At 44.1% G+C, this 23619-nt stretch overlaps 3 protein-coding genes across 3 annotated transcripts in view; all 3 read left to right on the top strand.

Annotated features, from left to right (window-relative positions):
• Positions 1–160, top strand: part of DGKD (diacylglycerol kinase delta) — a gene marked incomplete at its 5' end in the record, with an annotated part of 65884 nt that extends 65724 nt beyond the window's left edge. Inside the window, one exon of the mRNA XM_082320361.1 lies at positions 23–160. Within this exon, the coding sequence (XP_082176487.1) occupies positions 23–45 (23 nt within the window). The 3' untranslated portion in view covers positions 46–160. The remainder of the gene's footprint in view (positions 1–22) is intronic.
• PROC (protein C, inactivator of coagulation factors Va and VIIIa) lies at positions 57–23256 on the top strand. Its single transcript, XM_082319056.1, has 13 exons — positions 57–183; positions 553–636; positions 1023–1183; positions 2181–2205; positions 2760–2870; positions 3580–3720; positions 4085–4194; positions 5121–5238; positions 9744–10290; positions 11313–11446; positions 12557–12873; positions 20739–21093; positions 22065–23256. The coding sequence occupies exons 2-13, from the start codon at positions 570–572 to the stop codon at positions 22640–22642; spliced, it is 2664 nt and encodes an 887-aa protein (XP_082175182.1). The 5' UTR covers positions 57–183; positions 553–569; the 3' UTR covers positions 22643–23256.
• On the top strand, positions 12968–19940 carry LOC309594476 (coagulation factor X-like). Its single transcript, XM_082320366.1, has 6 exons — positions 12968–13177; positions 15001–15161; positions 16037–16061; positions 16190–16303; positions 17550–17684; positions 18382–19940. Exons 1-6 carry the CDS (start codon positions 13087–13089, stop codon positions 19116–19118), a joined length of 1263 nt encoding a protein of 420 aa, XP_082176492.1. The 5' UTR covers positions 12968–13086; the 3' UTR covers positions 19119–19940.
• Positions 23257–23619: the final 363 nt, after the last annotated feature.

The following is a 23619-nucleotide window of genomic DNA, read 5'->3' as shown; positions in this document are numbered from 1 at the left end:
TTCACTTTTCTCCTGCATGCAGGTAAATTGTCAAGCTCCCCCTGAGCACTGTTTGTTTAATGACTAAAAAGAAAGCACTTCATGTCACTCCGAAGAGTAAATATCTGAAGTTACGGATTAACTAAGTTCCAGCAGAGCTCATGGAGGAAGAATAGATCGCGCTGATTCACACTGAATAAAGCAGTAAGTGCTTCAAAAGTATCATATCCTTCGGGATTTCAAAGTACGGCTTGCTTTAATGAAGCATAAAGCTTGTCAAAAATGTCCGGTGACAAGGGGAGGGTGTCAGGGCAGAGAAGAAGTATTCTGGGGGAGCTGCTGATGGTTTGAAGGGAACTAGCAAACCAGTCTGGAGGGCCTCTAATGAACAGCCACTTTGAAGATGGAATCAGAAAAAGTCACAGCACAACACAGCATTCAGCAAGGGAGCTGCCCTGAGAAAAACAAGTGAAGGAGCTAGTTGAGCTGTCTGAATAGAAACTGTCTGCAGCATGGGGGTCGTGCTGCAGCTCAGGAGTGCACTCCCCTTCACACCTACCTTCTCTTCTTTAGGTGACTCCTGCTGCAGTATGTGGAAGCTTGTCACCATAGGGGTGCTGCTGGCTGCCTGGTCTTCGGAAGTCTGTAGTACCTCAAGTAAGTTTTCATTTTAGAGGTACCCTTCACCCTCTTTCAGTCTTTGCATGTGTGTTTCCTGCTCTGTCAGTCACAGGGAGTGGCTGGAATCGTTCCCATTAACGGGGTTTGAATTCCTCTAGCAGAGGTTCACAGACACAGTGCTGGGCTGTGATGGCTGCCTGGTCACAGCCCTTGTGAAGCCCTGTGAGCTGTCTGAGTATCACAGAGCAGAGGCTGGAGGTTGCTTCTGCAGCAGAGCGCTGACGGCCCATGGTTTCTGGTGCAGGCTCTCTTGCTGTGCTAGAGAGGGGCTATTGCTCTGATAAGTGTCCTTTGGGAAGGACCACTACCAGTTTTCAGCCAGCTCTTTTTCCAGCTTGTGCTTTCACATTTTTGCTTTCCAGTATTTTACAGCAATAAAGATGCAAACCAAGTCTTGAAAATCCAGAAGCGGGCAAACACTTTTCTGGAGGAGCTCAAACCAGGCTCTGTGGAGCGTGAGTGCATTGAAGAGAAGTGCGACTTTGAGGAGGCCAGTGAGATATTTGAAACAAAGGAAGCAACAGTAAGTTGTTTTTTTAAGGATGAATGTGGGACTTAACCAATCAGTTGTTTTTTTTTTCTTGAAGTATTGCAATCCGGGGCACAGGAGATCTTGCTGTCAGCACTGAACATGCATCACTCCTGATTCCTGAGGTGTTGGCATGGTTTTGAATGAAATTGTGTTACAGTGATTGTCAAGTTACCACCTGTATGGGCCACAAAACTTGGCTGCTCATGCATGTCCCACCTGATCTAATTGTGAGGTTTAGGTCCTAGCCAGGTAATTCCAATCCCTGCTTGACCCCGTGGGCTATTCTTGCTGTCACTGAGTTTTTCCCAGTCCTTCCCGTCCTTTGCCCTCTGTTGTCCATTCACCAGCTCTGGCTGCCTTTCAGTGTATCTCCCCAGTCTCCCACCTGTGCCTGACAAACGTTTCTCTTATCACTAGGTTCTCTCTCCTTCTCCAAACCTCATATTTTCAATTGGACGCTACCTTTATTGTCAACATCACTGATTCCTGCCCCTTTCCACACCCAATTGTTGTGTTGACTTGGACTTTTTCTTATTGTGGTAAGCAGAGTAGGCTCGCCACATAGAATGAACCAGTCCTTGCTGTCCCTCAGACCCCAGAGTGGAGTGGAGTCTGTCTTCGCAATGCCCACGTTTTGTCTAACTGGGCACAAATGAATTGTGCGTTCAGTAACACAGCCAACTTACCTGGCAGTAAGTGACAAGAAAAGAGAGAAGCTGTGGGGATATTGAGGGGTTGTGGTGCTGGTGGGCCTGCAAGCAGGGCCAGGGGATCTGTGCTGAGTATGGGCAATACATGAATATTCAGGTTGGACAGTTTGGTTGGTTTATAGTGCCACTATATATAGTCACTACACTGTCAAGAGGAATGAGACTGATGCTGTTGACTGGGGTGCTGTGCTCTGTTGGCCAAGACCATGGTACGCTTTAAATCCCTCGCTTGTTAAAAATCTGCTTCTAGCCTTAATGTAAATTTTGTTTCTCCACAGCGAGATTTTTGGACCAAGTATGTAGGTAAGTAAAAGACTCTCCTAATCACTTCTCTGTGTTTCCTCAAGGGTAACTAGTACTTAGCCTTCCTGCTGCCATGTATCACATATTGATTCAAATTCTAGTTCTCTCTTACATGGGGTGTGCAAAGAATGTTTTCCTGTCCTATCATACAAGCAACCTTCCTAAAAAAACTTGAGCTGCATCTGTGCCTATCATCAGTCATCTCCCCAGAGCTACAGCGCTGGTCAAAAGTTCTCTCTGATGCTCTAACCCTGCCTGACGTGGTCCAAAGAGGAGCCTCACCACTGCTCTTCACTTCTGCAGTAACCTGCCTCTCCCTGTCTGCCTCAGGTTTTGCTCTTTCTTCCCCTTCTGACCGCTCTCCGCATTCTGCAGCTGTAGTTCAGAACCCAAACAAATGCCCTTGTCTCTGGGCTAGCACCATGGAGGTATCACCATTCGGTGGCAGAAACCGTGGGTGATGCTTGGGAATCTGGGGAGGGTCTGGTCGTGTTACTGTTTGATCTGTGAGCCTTGTGTGATTCAGGGACTGAGTTTTCCTGCCTCTGTTTCAGATGGAGATCAGTGTGACCCACAGCCTTGTTCCAATGGGATCTGCAAGGACAATATTGGAAAGTTTTCCTGCATCTGTAACAAAGGCTGGGAGGGGGTTTTGTGCAATTATGGTAATGCTGCCTTTAATCCACTATAAAATAACATTCTTTGTGACAGGGATCCCTCTGTAATAGGGACTGACACTTTCATCATTGCAGAGTATACTCTCTTTATTAATGTGATTTCTCTTTTGCTTCATGATGTGGTAAAGGGATTATCTGTGCTTATCTAAAGCAAAATGAACTTTGTGTTGCCATGGTCTGGAGATCTGAGATATCTAAATTTTACAAAAATACTGGAAATAATTCTGTAAAGCAGGGTTTTCAGTTACTTTAGAACTGTCAGCACAGGGATGATGGTGGGATTTTTTACAATACAAGGGAAAAAACAATCCACTGCAAATATTTGATGGTCATTACTGTGACAATTTCTTCCTTGGACAAAAGCTGAGTAGCATATGTAGCGATGAGTGTGTATGTCATGTATAATCAACACTTCGCGCTGTCTTACTTGCACTCAGTGACAGTGAATTTTCTGTTCTTCAGTCTGCCTGCCCTGACAGTAATCTCTGTTTTCTTCATCTCCCCACTGCCTTATTCTGAGCCAAGGTCTGTTTGCTGTCTCAGGGCCCAAGTGCCATTAAAGCCCACAACTGTCATCCCAAATCTCTTGTCAGCCGTTGCTCACTCGAATCACAATGTTATTTTGCCGCTTTACCTTCCTGTGACTCTTTGGCTTTCCAACTTCTCACGTCTCTCTTGCTGTTCATTTTTTCCGCAGAGGTCAAATATACCAACTGTTCTGTCAATAATGGAGGATGTGAACATTTCTGTAGGGATGACCCTGCCAACCAGCGCCGCTCTTGCAGCTGTGCGTCTGGGTATCAGTTGACGAATGACCATACCATGTGCAAGCCTGTAGGTAAGAGGAGGATGTTTGTAGTCCAGATTTGACAGAGGATTATTCAAGCATGAAATAAGAGGGGTTTATGGGAGAATTGTCTGCAGTGCACTTTGTACAAGTTTTCAAAACATCCATTCCATGCACAGTAACTCTGTGCCTGCTTTCCCCAACTCCATACCCACTTTCTGGCCTTTAACCTCTGTTTGCCTCATAGAGACATACAGGGGAATCAGGAAACTGCCTCTTCTGCAAAGCATTGAGGGACTTCTATGAAGGCACTGAATAGTATTGCCTAGGTTAGAGAGACGGAGGGAATGCTTTAGAAGGAGGTTTTGTATTGGGTGATCTGGTCTTTGCTGGTTAACTTCTCCATCTCCTGTAGTGGAGTTCCCCTGTGGAAGAGTGAAAATGGACTACATTGAAGCCAAAGCAGGATTCAATATTCGGCTCATTGAGGGAAAAGCAGGAAGAAGGGGAGACAGCCCTTGGCAGGTAAAGAGAAAAGAATTTTTCACCACAAATAGTTCAGGCTCTTCCTGAACAGCTCTGTCTGCCTAGCTGCTCCAGAAAGGCTCCTACATTACTAGTGGTGAAGTCATGTGAAGCTAAGATTCCCTTAGCTTACCTTTTTCAAAAGCAACCCAAAAGTTGGAGTAACAGGAAAAAATAGTTTATTATCTGTTAGGACTCTTGACCTTGTCACTGTTGCCAAGTTTTTTTACCTTACCTTGCCAACAGTGTCAAGAGAGAGGATAGTGATGACACTTACCTACTCTGTTGCTCCATCCTGGGGAAGGCCACTTAATCACTGCAGCTCGTGCTGCGTGATGCATCCTCCAGCTGCTGTAACAGCCTTATGGTGGGAGTGTGAGGTAATCTTCTCCTTTCTGCATGGATTTGTTCTTATAAGCCTCATCTGTCGTAAGTTCAAGTTAGGAGATTTAATCAGCAAAATACGCCATAGCTTTACAGAGCAGGTTGGGACATCACAGAGAAAGGGGAGACCTCACAGAGCTTAGCGTGGAACTAGTGAATGCATATAATCAGGGCCTGGTTCTCTTTGACCTTAAAGGCCCTTTTACACCGTAGCATAAGAGTTGCAGCCTGAGATGATGCACTGTCTCTGGTGTGCTGTGGAGACGAGAATAATCGCCTCATTTGAGCTCTCTGTTCCAAAGCTTTGAAGTACCAAAGTGCTTCTTTGCAGTGACCAGCATCATCCCATGATGATCGGGATGAAGCCAGCCCTCATTCAGAAAGGGTATTCAAAACTTTTTTTGGAGGTGTTCCACAGAGACGTTATTCATAGTGCTTTTGTCCCACTGTAGAGCTTTGGCTTCAATGAATGTGACATGCTTTGGTGCTTGATATGTATGAGCAGTGTAAGACCTTTTTTTTTTTTTTTTTCTTTTTTTCAGATTATGCTGCAAAATAGCAAAGGCAAGTTTCTGTGTGGGGGTGTTCTCATCCATCCATCATGGGTCCTAACGGCAGCACACTGCACTGAGGCAGAAGAAGGGCTGAAAGTAAGACTTGGTATGGAAAAAAAGTTTGTCCCTGTTTTTTCTAAAATATAACTGCTTCATTCCCAGGGTTTATCATCTCAGGAGAAAGACTAGCAGGTTATGAAGACAAAAGTCCTTCTTGGTTGTAGGAGTAGGTTGTCTAGGAAGTATTTAATATGCATTTTAGTACAAAACAAAAAAAGTTTAGTAAAAAATTTCTTTCATTTGAGCCAATATCAGCCTTACTGTGGAAGTGAGCTGATGTCTTCTGAGCAATGAAGCTTGTCTCTAAAGTAGAAAGACTTGGTCTCTTCTGCTTGTGTTGTTCTGGTGATGAAAACATTGAATGTCATTAAACGTACTGAAAAAAAAAGTCGTGATCCCAGGAGGAGAATGTCACAGTGCTTTTTCCTGCCTTTTCATACATTTGAACACCATTACTTAAGAGAGTTGCAGTAGAGAAGGAGGAGAGGTGCTGCAGAATGGCAACACCGCCTTTACTGGCACTGCTGCTCTTAAGCATGAGAAAATCTATGTCAAGTACAGTACTGCCCCTGAATTAACAGACAGAAATAATTAGTGTTCCATTCACACTTAAGTAGAATTTTTTTGGGGGGGTTAGTGTTTTCTATCTACTGTTGGTGACAGAGGCATAACAGCTCAACTGCTTTCTTTCTCTGTTAAAGATAGGTTGTTCACAGTAATTGTGGAAAGTCTTACAAATATATTGTCTGTAAACATAGCCTTGGAAATATATTGTCTGTATGCGTGTTCCATATACACTGTGGATGTGCAGATGTTTGAGAACAGAGACAATAAGGCACATATGGGTGGATGTGTTTGTGTACATCTTCCATTGTTCAATATAAAGGATGACTTGAAGAGCATGTGATATAGCCTTGGGTCCTCTTAGTGCCAGAATATCCACTTTTGCCACAGAGGGACATCAAGGTAGAAGTGTGTGTGGTAGTTTGGATATATGCATACAGACTACACATCTCCAAGCACTTCAGTTACTAGTAAGTCATTTAAGTGATTGCCAATATGTATACTTAGTTTTAGTGAGGCCCAAGAGGAAGAAACCTGTGCAGTTTGCTTGGTGAAGGATCTTGGAAAGTTTTAGGGGAAAAGCAACAGTCAGATGTGGTGTTTGAATGCTCTGCAGTGCTAGATGTAACTTTGAGTGTAACTTGAAAGGGATAGGCAGTGGGAAGATGGTAACTAGGGGAAGTATTGAGGTTGCACTTAAATTACTCCACCCTGGCCTTATACTGCAGGTCTTGGTAGAGATCTGTGCAGTCTGACAAGCTTTCAGCTGGGATAGCCATGCCCAGAGATCTCTCTGCAGCAAAGAAAGAAGGGGTGGGATCTGTCAAGAGAGTCCTGTGCTGTCCAAATAAAAAGTGATTTTCAGTGGGTGAAGAAAAGTGTCGGGAAAACCCTGATTTGAGAAGTTTTGGGGTTTTTTGGCTTAAATGAAACTCAAGAGACATCTTGCACATAAATTTGGGGTGAGTATACAGAGTAATTTATAGTGTGAGGATCATCAGCAGTAGGGGCTCGAATTTCTCTCACTCTCCTAGCTGCCCAAAAAACCTTTCTTATTAATAGAGGAAGAAGCAAGTGTGTGGTCATGGCCTGAGAGTTGTGACACATGAGGGGAGAATCCTTCTCAGTCTTGAGCAATATTGCTGTGGTGAGAAGGTAACCACAGAAGGGTCCTTTACTGTGGTGTGGGTGTGTGTGTGCAGGACTGAGATGACTACAGCCTGAGACTTCACCAAGAGAGAAGAGATTCTTCTCCAAATGATACTCTACATCAAGCAGAAGGGAATCTTTTTAAGACCCAGCCTAACATCACATGGTTGTCCTTTCACATGTATCTTTTGGGCATTTTACTGCCACCAGAAAAGCAGTTCTCATTGGAAAAACGCATGCTCTAGAGACATCTGGTGAGATACATGGAACAGAGTTTTGAATGGAGACATTGCCGTGTCTGTGGGGGCAGGTGTGAGATCCATGACAGTAATGCAGGTGTTCGTACTGAGACTGCAGAGGTGATACTCGACCTGACTCTGTCAGAGTGGGATACCCAACACTGTTCTGGACTTGTTCTGCTGCAGCTCTCTGCTTGCCATCCGTAAGAGCAAAACTGGAGGGGAAGCTCGCATCTGGGTTTGCACTCATGAGCTTGGGGAGTAGTCTTGTAGCAGGACTCACATGGCTTTTCAGTGTCTGAAGTGAAAAGTTAGAGTAGCTGAAGTTTTGGAAGATTATTTGAGAACAACCCAGTTTTCCTGTTTGTGGCTCTTGTTCTCGCATCTCCAGCTTAAGAGCATCCAGAAGTGTGTTCAGAGCTCCAAGAAAATAGAGCAGATAGGTGAATGTAATGATTCAATTCAAAATACTGTCTCTCCCTTGAGAGGAACAGGTCTCTGTACATGTAGAACTTCATAGTTAATATTTTTCTGCCAGCAACAAGATTATGATGCTTCTTATTGTGTAGAAGGAACTAGATGCATTTCACACAGCCTCTAGGTTCAGTACATCCACGTGTGGATAGGACTTCTGGGGTGGATAACTCAACTGAGAAAGGAAGTATTCATGACCAGAAGTCGAAAGGGTGTTCTCCTGGGCTGGGGAAGCTGTTCCTACAGTAGCACTGGTGTGAAAGCTGTCACCCACGTGTTCACAGGTGTCTCAGGATACAGACAGATCATGGCCATGCTTGTATACAGAGCATGTGAAGCCTAGCAGAAAGTATGCTCCTACACAACTAAACTGCCTTCCTCAGAGGAGATGATCTGAGAGTGTTCGAGTCCAGAGTTATTTCTGAGGCCTAAAGCAGAGTTTTGTATCTGTGAAGATAGTAATAAACCCCTGCCCCTTATATGCCAGTCAGCGCTCAGCCACAGCAGCTGCAGAGTGGGTGGTAAGGAAATGTGCTCCAAGGGTGCTACGAACACTGTTGCCACAAAGAAGAGAGGACGTGATAGCAGAAAAAAAAACATTTGTGAGTGTTGGCTTGATAATAGCAAGTCTTTCAGGCTCTGGTACTACTTAATACAGGTGCCTATCAGAGCAGTTTCAGCCATCTGCTGTCTGCTGTGGCCATGTATGAAATGTCCATTGGCTGTCTGCAGAGGAGCAAGAGGATAGACTCAGAAATAATTGGTCTGGAAGTCCAAGATCTAAAGCTGGCCTTAAGGGGTCTTTTGAGAATCCATTTCTGGAACTACTGTGGATCATGAAGTCCCTACACTTGGAGACACTGACTCTTTACAGAAAAAAAACCCAAACAGCTGCAATACCTCATTGACATGCTCAAGCACAGGGGAGCTTACACTGAAGGAAGTGACTTAGGACGACCTTGGTCACGCAAAGTCAGAGCAACTTGGCTTTAGAGTTTATATCTGGAGGGATTCAAATAAGACTGAAAGAAGGCAAAAATTAACGGGGGGGGTGGGGTGGGGGGGTGAGAGAACAAATTTGAAGGATGGTATTGTGAAGCACACATTTGAAAAGGTGGGGATGAAGAGCAACTTCCAACTCACTTATAGAGAGACCGCGAAGGAAAGGACACTTCCGTTGCACACATGCAGCATGGGCAGACGTGAGGTGTCAGCCTGGATGTCCTGCCACCTCGTGCTTGGATGCATGCCTGTCTGCAGCTCGAATGTGCATAATGGACAGTTCTCCAAAGAAGTGTTTTTATCGAGTACATACTGAAGTAGGCCTTGATATGAAGGTTAAATTAACGAACAGCACAGTTCAGAAATGTGACAGCCACTGATAATTATGCTTGGGGCTATCTCTTCACATCCTGTCAGAGATCTGTTTCTGTCTTTTCCAGAAACTTGTGTATCACAAGTGAGTTGTTCTTCCCTTTCTGGCCCTTCTCAACTTAGTTTCCTGCTTACTGTTCCATAACTGCTTAGCCCACAAAATGGCCATGATCATGTAGCACAAATAACAACTGAGAAGCTTTAAGTAGTCAAAAATTCCTTAAAATACAGATGCAAGATTTCAGAAAGGAACAGCCTTACCAGTCAGTCATCTTTATCTTATAAATCCTGAAGTTCAGTCATTTAGGCAGTGTTTATACAGCATAAAGCTCAGGTACTGTTGTAAATATCTTGCTTTGCTGTATGCTTGCTCTCTCAGCTTTTAGTGCTGACTCCAAAAAGATTGTTTTCCTCCTGAAGATCTCTCAAGTTGCACAAGGGTACTGTAATATCAACACAACAGGGCAATACATAGGCATTTCATTTTCTTACCTGATGACCATACCTCTAGGGTACTAATTCATTTAGTACTGTATGTATTCATGATGTAGGTAAATAATGGAAAGTTTACAGATTTGTCCATCTAGTAAGAACACTGTTAACCTATAACATAAAATGAACAAATGTCAATATTACAAGGGAAGTGAAAACGTGAAGTACAGTCCTAAAGCCCAATGTAATCCAGATGCCTTGATGTTCAAGGTGAAGGAAGGTTCGGTAGCATCTGTCATCTTCTTGTTTGCTCTTCCAGGTAAATTCCACCGTCTCCGTATTGAGGCAGACGAGCAAACCATTTGGGTTGATAAATGTGTGAGCCACGAAAATTACACCAAGGAGACCTCCGATAATGACATAGCCATGCTGCACTTGGCTGAGCCCGTGATGTATAACAAATATGCGCTCCCTATCTGTCTTCCCACCCGCGACCTGGCAGAACAGGAGCTGACAAGAAGTGGGAAGCAGATGGTGGTAACTGGCTGGGGCAGCACAAGTGATGTTAACAACAATTACTCTACTTTGCTCAGTTATATTCAGATCCCCATGGTTCCCCGGAACGTGTGTGCCCAGGCGATGAGATTTGCTATCTCTGACAACATGCTGTGTGCTGGGAGCTTAGGAGACAAAAAAGATTCCTGCAGTGGGGACAGTGGAGGCCCTATGATCACTAGATATAAGGATACTTGGTTTTTGGTAGGGCTGGTGAGCTGGGGCGAAGGCTGTGGAAGAAGGGAGAAATTTGGAGTCTACACCAAAGTTAGTCAGTATATTGAGTGGATCCAGCACCACATAGATGAGAGGTCAGCTTCTTGGAAGGGTTGATTCTGATACTGAGAGTCTGGAATATTGTGGCTATGTGCTAGTGGCAGTATGCAGTGTAATGTACTGTCAGATCTTCAGTATTAAATATTGACTATATGTTAACCTTGTGTACTGTTTTCCTTGGTACCTATTCCTTTTACTTCTTTTTTTTTTTTTTCTTTGTTACAGTGTTTACATTGGTTAGTTTCCAGGTTACGTTGTTTATTTGTAGCATGGTCCTACTTAGGCCTTAAGGCAAGAAATAATACCCTGTTACGTTGAGATGCTGTACAGCATTGTAGAAAATAAGATGGTCCATGGTCAGGCGACTCCATCTTTGAAGTGTAAAATGACTGAATTGCTTGGGGTGGGGGGCAGGAGGGGACAGAGAAAAGTGTTTTAACAGTCACCGTAGCGATACAGTTCTGTTATTTCAGTTTTACTCTAACACAGTATCCACAGCAACCGTTTTGGTTTGCTCTGTATTTGTATAATTTTTCTTTCAAAACAATGAAATTTTAATAACATCATCACTGCGTCCACTCATTCACATCCTGCTGCAGTGCTCACAGATTAAGTTGATTCAGCAGGTCACTAGAACTTTTTCTATTCTTTGCACAGTCGATGCCTGATTTCCACCCCCACCCCCCCGACTTCCTTAAAAGTCAGTGGGAATTCTGGTGTTATTAAAAAAATGAGGTTTAATTCCAAGCTTTCACATGCTCTATTTATCCTTAGGTTCGTAAATCTCTTCTAATTAGCAAGCTAAGCAAACACTTTTGTTCTTTCCTATTCTAGTGAATGCAATCAGCTGCAGGCTATATTAGCATTGCTAATGCTTACTGAGAAATATATGTGTGTGTGTTTGCATCCGTGTCTGTATGTCAGTAAACAAAATAAAGATACATAGCACCAATAAGTTCATAGGAAGTAGCAACAGTCAAAATGAAGTTTAATATCACAATTTATACTTGTTTTTAATCTTAGCGCTTAAGCCTGCTAAATATAATTAATCTTGTAGGAAAAAAAATGAAACTAACTCTGCTGTAGTGATGTGTGTTTCCAACACCTCAATCAGGATTTGGACCCATATTTGGATCAGTGAAGAACTTCAGTCTGCTCTTGTGATGAGATTGTTAAACGAAAAAACCGCAGGTACAACAAAATTGTATTAAGATTTGTAAGAAATTTAATATGGTGTCAGCAAAGAGGTTTAATACCTCTTAAACTTGTGGAGTTAGTCTTGTTGGCTTACAAGCTGCTTACATGCTTATTAAGCAAGTGCTGAAGTTGATTCATGCATTAAAGAAGTAACAGTCAGGCTAAGGGCTTCATGTTGGAGGTAAGCTGAAACAATACAGTCAGCCATCTCTCTGCGCCACTGCTCTGTCTCGCTTTTTCTCTTTTTTTTCCCCTCCCCTTTTTTATTTGGGACTGGATTTAAGCATCAACGAATGTTAAAGAATAATGTGTTGAACAGCAGCCTTCCAGCCAGGGCCTGCACCAAGAACACGTGCTTCTCAGAAGGCTGACGTTGCTAGTCATTGCATTACAAGGAAAAACATTATTGTTGTCAAAGCCAGTAAAACATGGGTCTAATTAAAGGCAGAAATCGTAATGTCAGTGAATAGCTGTGACTATTAAAGGGCAATATTTGCCTTCCTGCAGGTGACTGCTATGAATCCTCCTACACAGTCACAGCTCTGCATATTTCAACAGATGTTTACAGAGCAGCTTGTGTATTTTCCAGATCAGTTGGTCTTACCTATTGAAAGGTGATGGAGTGTCAGAAATCTTCTCTTAAAAATTCCAGATTTTCCTGAAGAAATGTATTGCAAAGAAGTGGCTTTTATTGTTGGGAGGATATTTTTAAGGACTTTTTTTAAATACACACATGTATGCATGTAGAAACACACACACAATTTTCTTCCGATTTTGGATTGCAAATGTGTTTCATAGAATCCAGAAGGTTGTCTCTCCTCTGTCAATATTTGTGACTGGTTAATGATCAACCTCTTGACCTCATGGCTGTTCCTGGTGTACATCCAAATCTCTCTCCTGTCTTCCCCTAAAAAAATAAAGAAAAGAAAAAAGTGAGTATAACTGCATGGTTCTGTGTAAAGTGAATGCATTCTAGATCCTGTGTTTTTGGAAAAATGATACAGGTAGCAAAGAGGTATGTGCTGTCAAATCCTGGTGAATTATTTAGCCTGGGAAGGCAATATGAAGAAATACAGACTTCTGTCTTGTAACTTTTACTGCCAGGTATGTGGTGGATGGTTTCCTCACTGGGGTTTGCGCATTCGGTCTTACTTGACAAGACCATCAGTGATTACACAGCAGTTGCCGTCATTAGCAACTGCTGGCTGAAGCGTGCAGCTCAGCCCTCAGCCTGGGATCCTTCGCAGTTTAAACAAGGCTGTCGCTGGAACTGGCGTCTGTTCGGTGTGGGCCTGATCCATGCCTCCCCTGTTCACCATAGCTTTTTTATTACTTCTGTGCGCTTTGGATCAGACCCTGCACCACATCCTGGGCTAGGTCAATCTCTGCATGTTGCCTTGCGAATTGTTGGGATTCCTATGGTAGCGTGCAGCATTGTGTGACTTGGAGAAACAATGGAAATCAGATCAAAATGAACTGAATAGAATTTGCTTTCTTTCGCCCCTCTTTTGTCCTCTTGCTTCTATTTCTCCATCTTTTTTGCAGGCTAATTCACCATTGTTTTTGTGACAATATGCCAATTTCATTCTTCTTTTCCTTCTGAAGGAAATCAGCAGGAAGTCAGAGTATTCTGAATGCTCACTAAAATGGAGAGCAGTTCCTCACTTGTGATGTTTCTCCTACTGATGTGCTCCATCAACAGCAGCTGTCTGTTTTCATATTCAGGTAGGTACTTCTGATTTTTAACTTGTCAATAATGTCTTATTGTGACAATCTTGGCATTTGAACTGAAACAGCATTCCTTTTCTGAACACAAAGTCCTATGGGTTGAAGAAGCACTTCCTGAAATGTACAAGAGAAAAATAAATATTCATATATATTTCCAAGAGAAATCAACCTTTCTTAGACCACTATCCTGTTGAAAAGTATTCTCCTTGTGATGTTGAACCCATAATCTGAGTTATTTTTGCATGGCAATGTTTTCAAATTTGGGAAGCTAAAATTAGGCATTTTCAACATGTGTTCTCAACCCTTGTGTTGATTTTACTACAACAACTATGCAAGGTTTGGAAATGGCTTCAGAGAGCTTTAGAACAGGCGTGAGAATGCAGAGGACCTCACAAATCATTATGGCTGTCCTTGCAGAGGAGGAAGAGCAGAAGCAGAACTGGTATCTGCAAACCAGAAGGCTTTACAACAGGCATATCCTCTATGTGATGGTACTTAACCATAGGTAAATGCTTTAAAGATGACCCCAGAACTCAAGGGGTGGTGAAGGGCAATTTCACTGATGTAAGTGAAAGACATTTTTTCCATTACCAGACAGCAGGATCTGTCCAAAGCTTTTCTCAGCTAAGAGGTTTTGTTGACTGTTTCTAATTGCCTAGAAATGAAGCATTTTAACATTATTCTAGAATTTCAGTCATTGCTATAGATACCAATTGTGCAACTGCAAAGAAATGTGTGTCTTTATGGTCCATCTCCAAAACTGGGTTTTTTCTCAAAGGGTTTTGACTTGTCTAGGATGCTAAACCATGACTAGGAAAACAGGGTACTCTTAAATGAACTGCTGTATGAATTTTAGTAGGCTTTGTCAGGATTACCAAGCGAGCTTGCCTCTTAAAACACTTCTCAGCAGCAGTTTTTCACAATCATCAGATGGGTTTTGGATATAGAGCCACACTTCTGGAGATGTAACAAAAAGGTAAAAACCTTCATCTGCCCTAAATAGTGACTCAGGACTCAATTCAGTCACCGCACGTAAGTGTCTGGAGGTGCTTGAGATGGCACGTGGTATCAGTACATCCACAAGGGCTGAGTGAGCCCTGGTTTTCCTTCAGGGCATCCTGGCTGGAAAATCCTGGGAACACTGTGCTTCAGCTAGAGGTGCCCTAGCAAAGATCAGGGTGTATGTGGGGAGGATCTGACTGCCATATTCCCTCTTCTGGCCACCCCTCCCTTAATTTATGGGCAGGAATAACTCTTAAGACATTGTGGTAGGAGGGCAGATAGCTTAGTGAAGCGAAGTTGAGGTGAACTAAATATAAGTACAAAACTGACACTTTCATGAAGGAGCGGTGTCTGTCCTATTGTGGCCACAGTAGCTACCTGGAAAGCACTGGGTCTCCATTACTGAATATCTAACAAAGCTGACACCAAATACAAACCAAACCTCTCCTTTCAGCTTTATTTCCACATGCACACACAGCCAGGCAACTAAAAATTGTTGTGAATCAGGATGGCTAGGCAGAAAAATATAACCAGCCTCCAAAGAAGAAGCTGCAATACTCAAGAGTCTTGTGGAATAAAAAATAATTTCTGCACTAATCTGCAAGTCTCGGTAGTGGATCTTTTGATCCACTGAAAGCTTAAACTACTAGTGTGTTTTGTTGCAACACAGACTAATTTTATTTTCCTTTGGGCTGTTTACATAGATTCCTGCTCCCCTTCTTTATATTGTTTACTCAACTGAAAGAGTGCATGACTGTGACTGTAATGTTGCCAGTTTGTTGTCTTCCAGTATCAACTGTTCAATTTTGTTTTTCTAGTGTTTATGAGAAAAGATGAAGCACACGAGGTGCTGAAAGTCCATAAACGTGCTAACTATTTTCTAGAAGAGATTCGTCCGGGGAACTTGGAGAGAGAATGCAATGAGGAAAAGTGTTCATTTGAGGAGGCTAAGGAGATCTTCCATTCGCAGGAGAAAACAGTGAGAAACTTTATGTTAGGAAAAATAGAGGAAAGTTAACAGTGAGCTGTAAGTAATCCTTCCCAAGCCAGCTGGCATGGCTCTGACAGGTGTGTGCCTAGGGATTCTGCAGCTTGGTAGTCAGGATGGGTCACTCAAGGCACCTGTGAGATCTCACTTTCTAAGCCAGGGCTCAGTTTGTTGTGTAAACCTTAAACACAATTCCTTAAAAGTATCCAAAACCTATTTCTGTGAGAGCCTCAATACAGCAACGTGATTCTGACATTTTCAGAGGCCGCTTGCTTGATCAGACCCCTCCGAATACAGAGGAGGAGCGCCTTGTTCCCAGGGCCCGATAGTGTCCAGCTGGGGAGCGGGGCTGCAGGTGCTCTGCTGGGGGCCTTCTGCTGAAGCAGGAGTTTGAATTGCAATTTTAAATAGAGGTGCCTAATTTCTCTTGTGTCTAGCCCGAGTTGCTTAGGTGATGTCTTCCTTGGCACATAGTGCAGCGCAGTAGAAATGGCTCTTAAGAGTGAAGCAGTTGGTGCTGAGGCCCTTGCACTGACACGTTTTGTGGGGAGCCAGGGGTGTCACTTGAAACCCCTAGGCTGGTGCCACAGACCTTTCACTGGCCGGAGCATTTATGGATCTAAGCTTTCAGTTTAATTTTCATTCCAATACAACCCAGTTTATGCACTCTCTGGCTGGTACACGATGCAAACGAAAGCAAGCTGCCTGGTGATGATCAGGAGATCTGCTCTGAGAATGTATTTCATGGTTTTAATCAAAACGTTAATTTACATGCACCCTAAAAAACCAGTTCTCTAAATTATATCTTCACTAACCAATATGACCACTTATTGACTGTTTTCTTCATTTGCGATTTCTTCTTGCAGGTGGAGTTTTGGTTCAATTACAAAGGTAGGTAAAAAAGGAATTTTTTAAAAATGTATTTCTTGTGTCCCTTCTGGGTACAAAGAATTATGTGGCAATTTAAAGCCATGCTTCTCTTAATTCCTGGAATTACACTATGCCTTGTTTCTTCTTAGGTTTAAATCCATGTAGTACAAATCCCTGTAACAATGGTGGAGTCTGCAAAATAAGACACTACAATTACTTTTGCATCTGCCCCCCAAAATTTGGAGGAGACAACTGTGAAAAAGGTGAGTAGAGAAACAGACACATTGACGTTCATTGTGAAGGAAAGATTGAGGCTGGAATTTGCTCCTTGGATACTTGAGCTGAACCTTTGTACAGGCTTCTCACTGGGATTATCAGTGGTGACTTTATCTGATACAGAACGGGTCAGTTGTTTAAGATTCATACATCAGAACAGTGTTTTCTTATACCGCGTGTTGGGGCACTGCCACCCTAGGAGGGGAGTCACGTTGTGACAGCGGCTGTGGCTACGCGTAGCTCTGCTCTGCGGAAGAAGGGGGTAGCACCACCTCCTGTCATACAGCAGCTGCAGTTCTGGGCTCTTGCACTCATCTGTGCAAGCCCTGGGGAAGGCACGTGGCCATTCCCATCTTTCCCCAAGAAAGGACAGGGAATTACCTCTTCTTATCACTTTAGAGCGATAACAAGTCTAGTAACTCCTGCCATAGGCACCTGCACTGGAGATATTCTTCAGGGTGAGGCTCTAGTCTCTTTTTAATTTTATTGAGTAAATGCATCAAACAAATTAGCTAAAGCTTAGTGTGAACAAAAAAAAGTTGTATTTATGTTGTAATATACAAATAATGAAAAATGAAGTAGAAAAGCTGCCTCTCTTATGAGATTTTTGGTCCTCTGAAATACTGTATCCGGTTTGCAAATGACTGAGGCATAAAATTACAGCAAAAGCCAAACTGACGTGGAAACTACGAATCATAAGTAATTTTTTTTTTCCCCAAGTGCTTTGTCAACCTTTTCTTTTTACAGTGAAGCAATTAAACATGATTTTTTTAAAATAATAACAATGTATAAAAAAACTCAGTCAATTTCTTGCAGCCTTGGCCCCCACCAAAATGCCTAGTCCTTTAAATCTGTCATGATATGAAAGATAAGATGTGCAGGTGGATCAAAAATGGATGCATTTAGAAGTGTTTGCTCTTCCAGGCGTTTTCTTGCCCCTGCTCTACAGGCAGAAAGGCCTGGAGCCCAGCTGTGGCCTGAAGACAAAGCTGGCAAATAAGAAAGTGGTAGAAACAGGTGAACAACAATAGACATAAAGCAATGTGTTTGGTTCACTACAAATCAGCGTGGTTTTCTGGAACTGTAAGGGGTAGTTCCTCCTGTTTCCCTGCGAGATTTCAGCAGATATTTTTTCTACTTTCTTTCATATAATAATAGTGCTAGAAGCTGTGCGCTGCTCAGGGGTCCGTGCGTAGCAATAACACAGCGAATGCCTGTGCGTTTCCATCGCAGAAAAGTTTGAGTGCTGGTATAAGAACGGTGGGTGCTGGCAGTACTGCAGGGACAGCAGCAGCGCCTTTCAGGTGGTATGTTCCTGCGCAAAGGATTACACCCTGCACGAGGACGGGAAGAGATGCGTGCAAGCAGGTAAAGCATAGTCGGCTCAGTGACTTCAGGTAAAGAGCAATTCACAGGCACTGTCTTTTCCTTTTTGCTAGTTGCAGAAGAGCTACACATGCTGTAGCTACTGCAGCTTGCACTTAGTGTATGGAAAAGATCTGTCTTATTTATAACGTTTTGTTTATTTATTTTAAATTTTAAGGTTCTTCTCAATCAGGTGTCTCTCTAATCCAGTGTCCCTCTGTGCACGTACTGGGTAAAGGAGCAGCAGTACAGTCTGGGGTGGGCCTGTTCCTTCCCACAGCAGCACAGACTTAGAGCAGTTTAACTGCGTTACGAAGCTAAGGGACGTGACAAGGGTCTTTAAACCTTTGTGCTAAGGCGTCCTGTCACAAGGGGAGCGCTGGGTTTGGATTCTGTCCTGAAGCGAGCCCTCGGCAGGCTGCTCCTGGGGCAGCCAGCCGCGGCTGCTGCCGGTGGGTCAGGAGAGCAGAGCCGAGTGCTGTGTTTCTTGGTACCTGGCTCTGCACGCCTTGGTCAGAGGAGGGCGGGGGTGGGTGGCCAAAGTGGCGTTTGACATCAAGGTGTCGGAGTTGTTCCTGGGCTCTTACAGGAGGGGTGAATCCCATTGTTGGACAGGAACGGTGCTGCTTTTGCGTTGGAGTTTGACACGACACCACGCACCCTAAACTCAAATCTTTATTTCTGTCTTTCCTCCCTCCAGCACCATTTCCATGTGGCCTGATTAAAGCCAGGCAGGCTCTGGAGGAAGCGCGGCTGGGGCAGAAAAGGCTCCCGAGGGGACTGCATGAGCACGGGGATGATGTGGCCAAGTGGAATGAGAGCACGGAGGGCACGGTTAGGCAAACGGAGCTGGAACAAAGTGCTGTTGGGGAAAATGAGACCGTAAAGGGTGCCTTTGGGCAGAGTGCATGCATGGAGGGTGACGCTGGACGGACGGAGGGGACAGGAGATGCTTCCAGCTGGAACAAGACGCTGGTGGACTCTGTTAGCCAGCAGCCGCCGGGGGCTGGTGCTGCTGGGCCGGAGGCGGGCGCCCCTGAGCAGGATGAGGCAGCGGAGGGGACCGCCGGGCCTGGCGAGCCCGGGAGAGGCCCGGCTCCGTGGGGTGAGCCCACCCAGGGCCCTGCATGGCAGAGCGAGACCACAGCGCCTGCCGCCAGGCAGAGAGAAATGGTGGAAGATGCTGCTGGGCGAAACCGAACAGGGGAGCGTGCGGGCCAGCACAAACCAGGGGCCGTGCCAGCCCCGCACGATGGGCTTCATCAGAGCAGTGACTGGGGAAACGTTTCAGGCGCGCCTCAGGTCGTCCAGATAAACCTCAGCTCTACTTTAGCGCACAATGACTCCAGGATAACGGGAGGAACTGTGTGTCATCGTGGCCATTGCCCCTGGCAGGTAATACTTTTCTTCCAGTCTGGCCATAAATACCACACCTGAGTGCTTTCCTACGTTATCATCACGGGCTCCAGCTGGAGCAGAGTTCATCAAGCCATTATAAAGTTGTTTTTCAGGTGGCGAGCAATCCAACCACATGTATTTCTCAAACTTCTCCAGGCCTTTTTGATGACGGGTATCTTAGTTGCCTTTTTTATCACTCTTCCCCTGTCCTAGGTGTATGTGCTTTTCTGAGCTCAGCTTAATACTTTCTCTCTTAACAGCATCAGTCAGATCGTCTCCTGCTCTCTTATTCAGGTTCTTTGTTTCTAAATGTTCTTGGTGCAAAGCTGTGCTTCTGACTCCTTGTGGGAGGGCTGGTGATATTTTTCACAAAAATGTTTCTATGACCAGGTGAGATTCTTCATTTATAATGCTGAGCTTTTCATACCTGTTACAGTAAGGAAGAGAAAACTGAGAGGGCTCAAATGTGAACGCAAGTGGCAAGTAGGGGAACCTCCCTGAAGTGATGCTTTTATTTATTTCCACGATCTTATTTTTTTAATCTTGGTTTTGTGTGTGTGCGCGCGCCCTTTTTTTTAATAATTTTCACTTATTTATATTGTCTCTGCTTGATCAGTGTACTATTATTGTTTATGGGCTTGTGCACAGAAGGTTAACAGACTGATCTAAAAAAACTCCGGGTCCTGTCAGTTTATTTTATTGCTGTCACACACAAAGATTTTCCCATTCCACACCTCAGGAGGTATTTTACAGGTAGAAAAACAGTAGGCTGAGCCTGCGCGGACCATGCAGTCGTTGTGCGCTTTTGCAAGCTGAAACGTCACTACTAGTAAACGTGTGGGTTTCTGCCAGCTGAGACACCTCTAGGAGGAACACTGGCTGCTTCCTTGGGATCCAGTGAGACCTGATTCGGGGTTGGGAGAAGGGAATGTAGTCTGAATGCTACCTAACCGGTACAGCTGCTTCTTGAAATAAAGTGTTACCATCAAAGAAGTTTTAAATTTTCATTACATCAGGCAATTCATAATTGAATCTTGGTGGGTTTGGTTTGGTTTTAAAGGGTTTTGCAAACCCTTTCCATTCTAGTTCCTCATAACCTAAGAATTTTTAGGTAATTTTTCTTTGCTACTTTCCAATGTTTTGTTCTAGCACTACTGAACAGAATTAAAAGCACCGATAGTACATAGCACCAAGTCAAAATGGCTCTACTCCAGGAACCAGACCAAAGGAGGAGGCAGGACGGCATCGCTTTTTCCCCCCACTATTTTATTATTACCTTGACTGAAACTGCAGAGTACCAAAATTCAAGCTTTTCCTTCAGTTTAACACATGAAATAACAGGTTCAGGGAGGAGTTTAATTGAAGAGATGCTGAGGCATTAATAGAGCTTATAATTTTTTTTTTATTGCCAATAAAAACAACAAAGTTTCTGAATCTGCACTTTTACTTGCACTTTCACTTGACAGCTGGGAAAGTGAAAAACTCTTTTCTCTCCCTTATTCATGTAGCCAAACACCGCTCTCTTCTTTTTTTTTTAACCGGAGCACCAGTGAAATATACCTTGTGTTACTGTTCTCTCCCACCCCCAAAAAATTTGAAGCCACACGAAAAATCACCATCATCGTACTCATTTGCTTGGAAGAATGCCTGGCACCATAGCTCTCATCCTCTTTGATTTTATCAAGCTTAGTTCAGCATAATATTCTGCTCCATTGTCCCAGCTCTGCAATCATTTTATTACTGTTTTATCATCCTCATCTTTGCTTGGTGCGCTGCAGTCATTGTTGCCAGCAGTATTATTTTCAAGATACAGAGCCTGCAACTGACCAGAGAGAGAGACCGACAGTGTGCGTACGCACCCGACACAGCCCTGGTGACCCCTTCTTCCTCGTGCAGGTCTTGATCCGGAACAGTAAAGATATTGGCTTCTGTGGAGGGAGTTTAATTGGCAGCCGCTGGGTCGTCACTGCTGCTCACTGCCTGGATCTCGTCAGACCACACCACGTTACCGTAGGTGAGTACAGTTTGTGTAGCGTATAAACACAGGGGTAAGCTCTTACTGAAAATGCGCTTTGCATGGTACATGAGCGCAGTAAGGTATGGTTGAGACACAGACACATCCAGCCTGACTTGGAGTTACAGAACACCTCATTCTGGTGAATGGACCAGCTCCAGCTGGTCCCTTTTGTTTTTGTGGCATAAGGCACAGATTGAGCTTTTTCTGTCGCCCATTTTGGCAAACATATTGTGCATGGAGACGGAGCACGTGTCAGGGTACACCTCAGAAGGAGGGATGCTGTAGGTGATGCTCTGCTCTCAAGTCAGTTTTGTTTATTAATCAGCCTTAAGATTAGTTTCCTGCTGTGCTGCGTGCTTCTTGTCGCCTGTAATTGCCTCAGAGCAGAAAGCCCCTCTCTCTCGTCATGTACTACAGCACCGGTTACAATAGCAGGAGTTGTAACCCCTCGCAGCAGGAATGTTGCAATAAACACAATCTTGTGCTTGAAACCTCCAGCAAAGAGACAATGCAAGAGGCACAAGCAGAATACAGCGCTGGATAACTGACAGGAAACAATTCCTCAGCCTTATCCATGGCTGCATCTTAATGCCTATGTCATGTTCCTGAGGGGGAAAACACCCCATGGAAGCTTAGACACACTGTTCAAAAGACAGTGCTTACTAAAAAGCATCGACAGTATTTATGGTAAAATCCCTACCCAGAAGCCATAATGTCTGTAAGTAGCCATTCATCCAGTCGACAACTTTGTTTTGCCCGTAAAGGGCAAACGGGTAAGCTTGCTTTGCGGGCTCACAGCTGCAATGTAAGAAATTATTGCTCCAGAACATCATTTGTTTTGGTCTGTGCCTTCTCGGGACGAAAGGCCAAAGCACCGATTCACTATCATCATCTTTCCTGTTCCCCCGTGACGATACCCTACAGGCTCTTGCCAGTTTGCCTAACATTTTAACTTGTCCTGACTACAGGAGACTTTGACAAATACCAAAGAGAATTCAAGGAACAGAAGATTGACGTGGAACGGAGCTGGACACATCCACACTATGATTCAAATAACTACAACGGTGACATCGCCTTGTTGTACTTGAGCAGTGACGTTATTTTTAATGAGTTTGTAATCCCCATCTGCCTCCCAAGCCCCAACCTTGCCACCCTGCTGTCCGAAGAAGGAACAGTAGGGATGGTGAGCGGATGGGGGGCCACTCACAACCGAGGTTCGACTCTGCGCTTCCTCATGAAAGTCCGGCTGCCCATTGTGAACATGGAGACCTGTCAGCGGTCAACAGACAGGCTCATCACTGACAACATGTTCTGCGCGGGTTACAACACTGACGTTGCAGACGCCTGCAAAGGGGACAGCGGTGGCCCCTTCACGGTGTCTTACCACAACACTTGGTTTCTCTTGGGGATTGTAAGCTGGGGCGAGGGCTGTGCTGAAAAAGGGAAATACGGTGTATATACAAGAGTATCCAATTACATCCCATGGATTAAAGAGGTTGTTGAAAGCATAGCAGATTCGGAAAACTTTGCCATTAACTTTTCTTAATACCATCTTTAAAAAGAGGGACAATTCTATTATTAGAGTGTTTCAGTCTAAGACATTATGCAGTTCCTGTCCTTAATGGTGTAAATTTAAATCAAGATTATCTTCAAAGAAATTTTGAGTCTCCATTTACCATAAATGGTTAAATTGTTCATTCAAGTATTACTGAGTAGAATACTTGTGTATAATAAAGAACTATTCTGCAAATAACAAAGGAGACAACTACAACTTTTCTTAATGTAAATTCCTATCAGAAAGGGTTTTTCTTCTTTAGAGAAAGCTTTCCATGTCTCAGGCCTACATGCATATCACAAAAACAGGCCAAGAGTCCTCTGTGTGAATTAGTTGCTTAGAAAAGGAAGTGCATTTCTGGGAGCATTGTCCGTCCCCTAGTACGAAACACCGCGCCGAACACAGCAGTTAGGGAGCTGTGCAGTTTTGTCCCCAGGTACAACTGTTACCTCAAGTACAATGCAGTTCACTGAAATACAAGTGCTTTCTGATACTAAACCAGTGTCTGTATGGAATCGTGTATTACAAATTGCACTGGATAAACTGTCTGCTGGAGAAAAATAAACAGATTGCATGGTAGAATTCTGAGAGAAATAAATTGTTACTGGGGGGCTGCGAGGAGGCGCTGTCTCCTGTGCCTCGGGGGGGGGGGGGGGGGGGGGGGGCAGCGCCGCTCCAGCAGCCCCTGAGGCAAGGCAGGAAGATGGGCATCACGCTCCCACCCCCCATCTCAGTCTGGGCAGAGCACTACAAAACAGTGCTGCAGACACAGCCAATAACTGACCATTTTTCACACTTTTTTTTCCCTAAGAAACCCCTTTTTCTTTATTCTGAAGACACCCCTCCACCCCCTCATGTACACAATTTACCTCTCCCAGTTTTTGATGAAAACCAGTAACTGAGACATGAAATGTTTGCGAACATGCTTGATGGGGAAAAAGCCAACACACCACAGCAAGAAACAACTT

The sequence above is a fragment of the Platalea leucorodia genome (assembly GCF_965183815.1).
Source record: "Platalea leucorodia genome assembly, chromosome: 8".
NCBI classification, from domain to species: Eukaryota; Metazoa; Chordata; class Aves; order Pelecaniformes; family Threskiornithidae; genus Platalea; species Platalea leucorodia.
The sequence above is the reverse complement of the archived record's forward strand: the minus strand, read 5'-3'. Positions and strand labels throughout refer to the sequence as shown.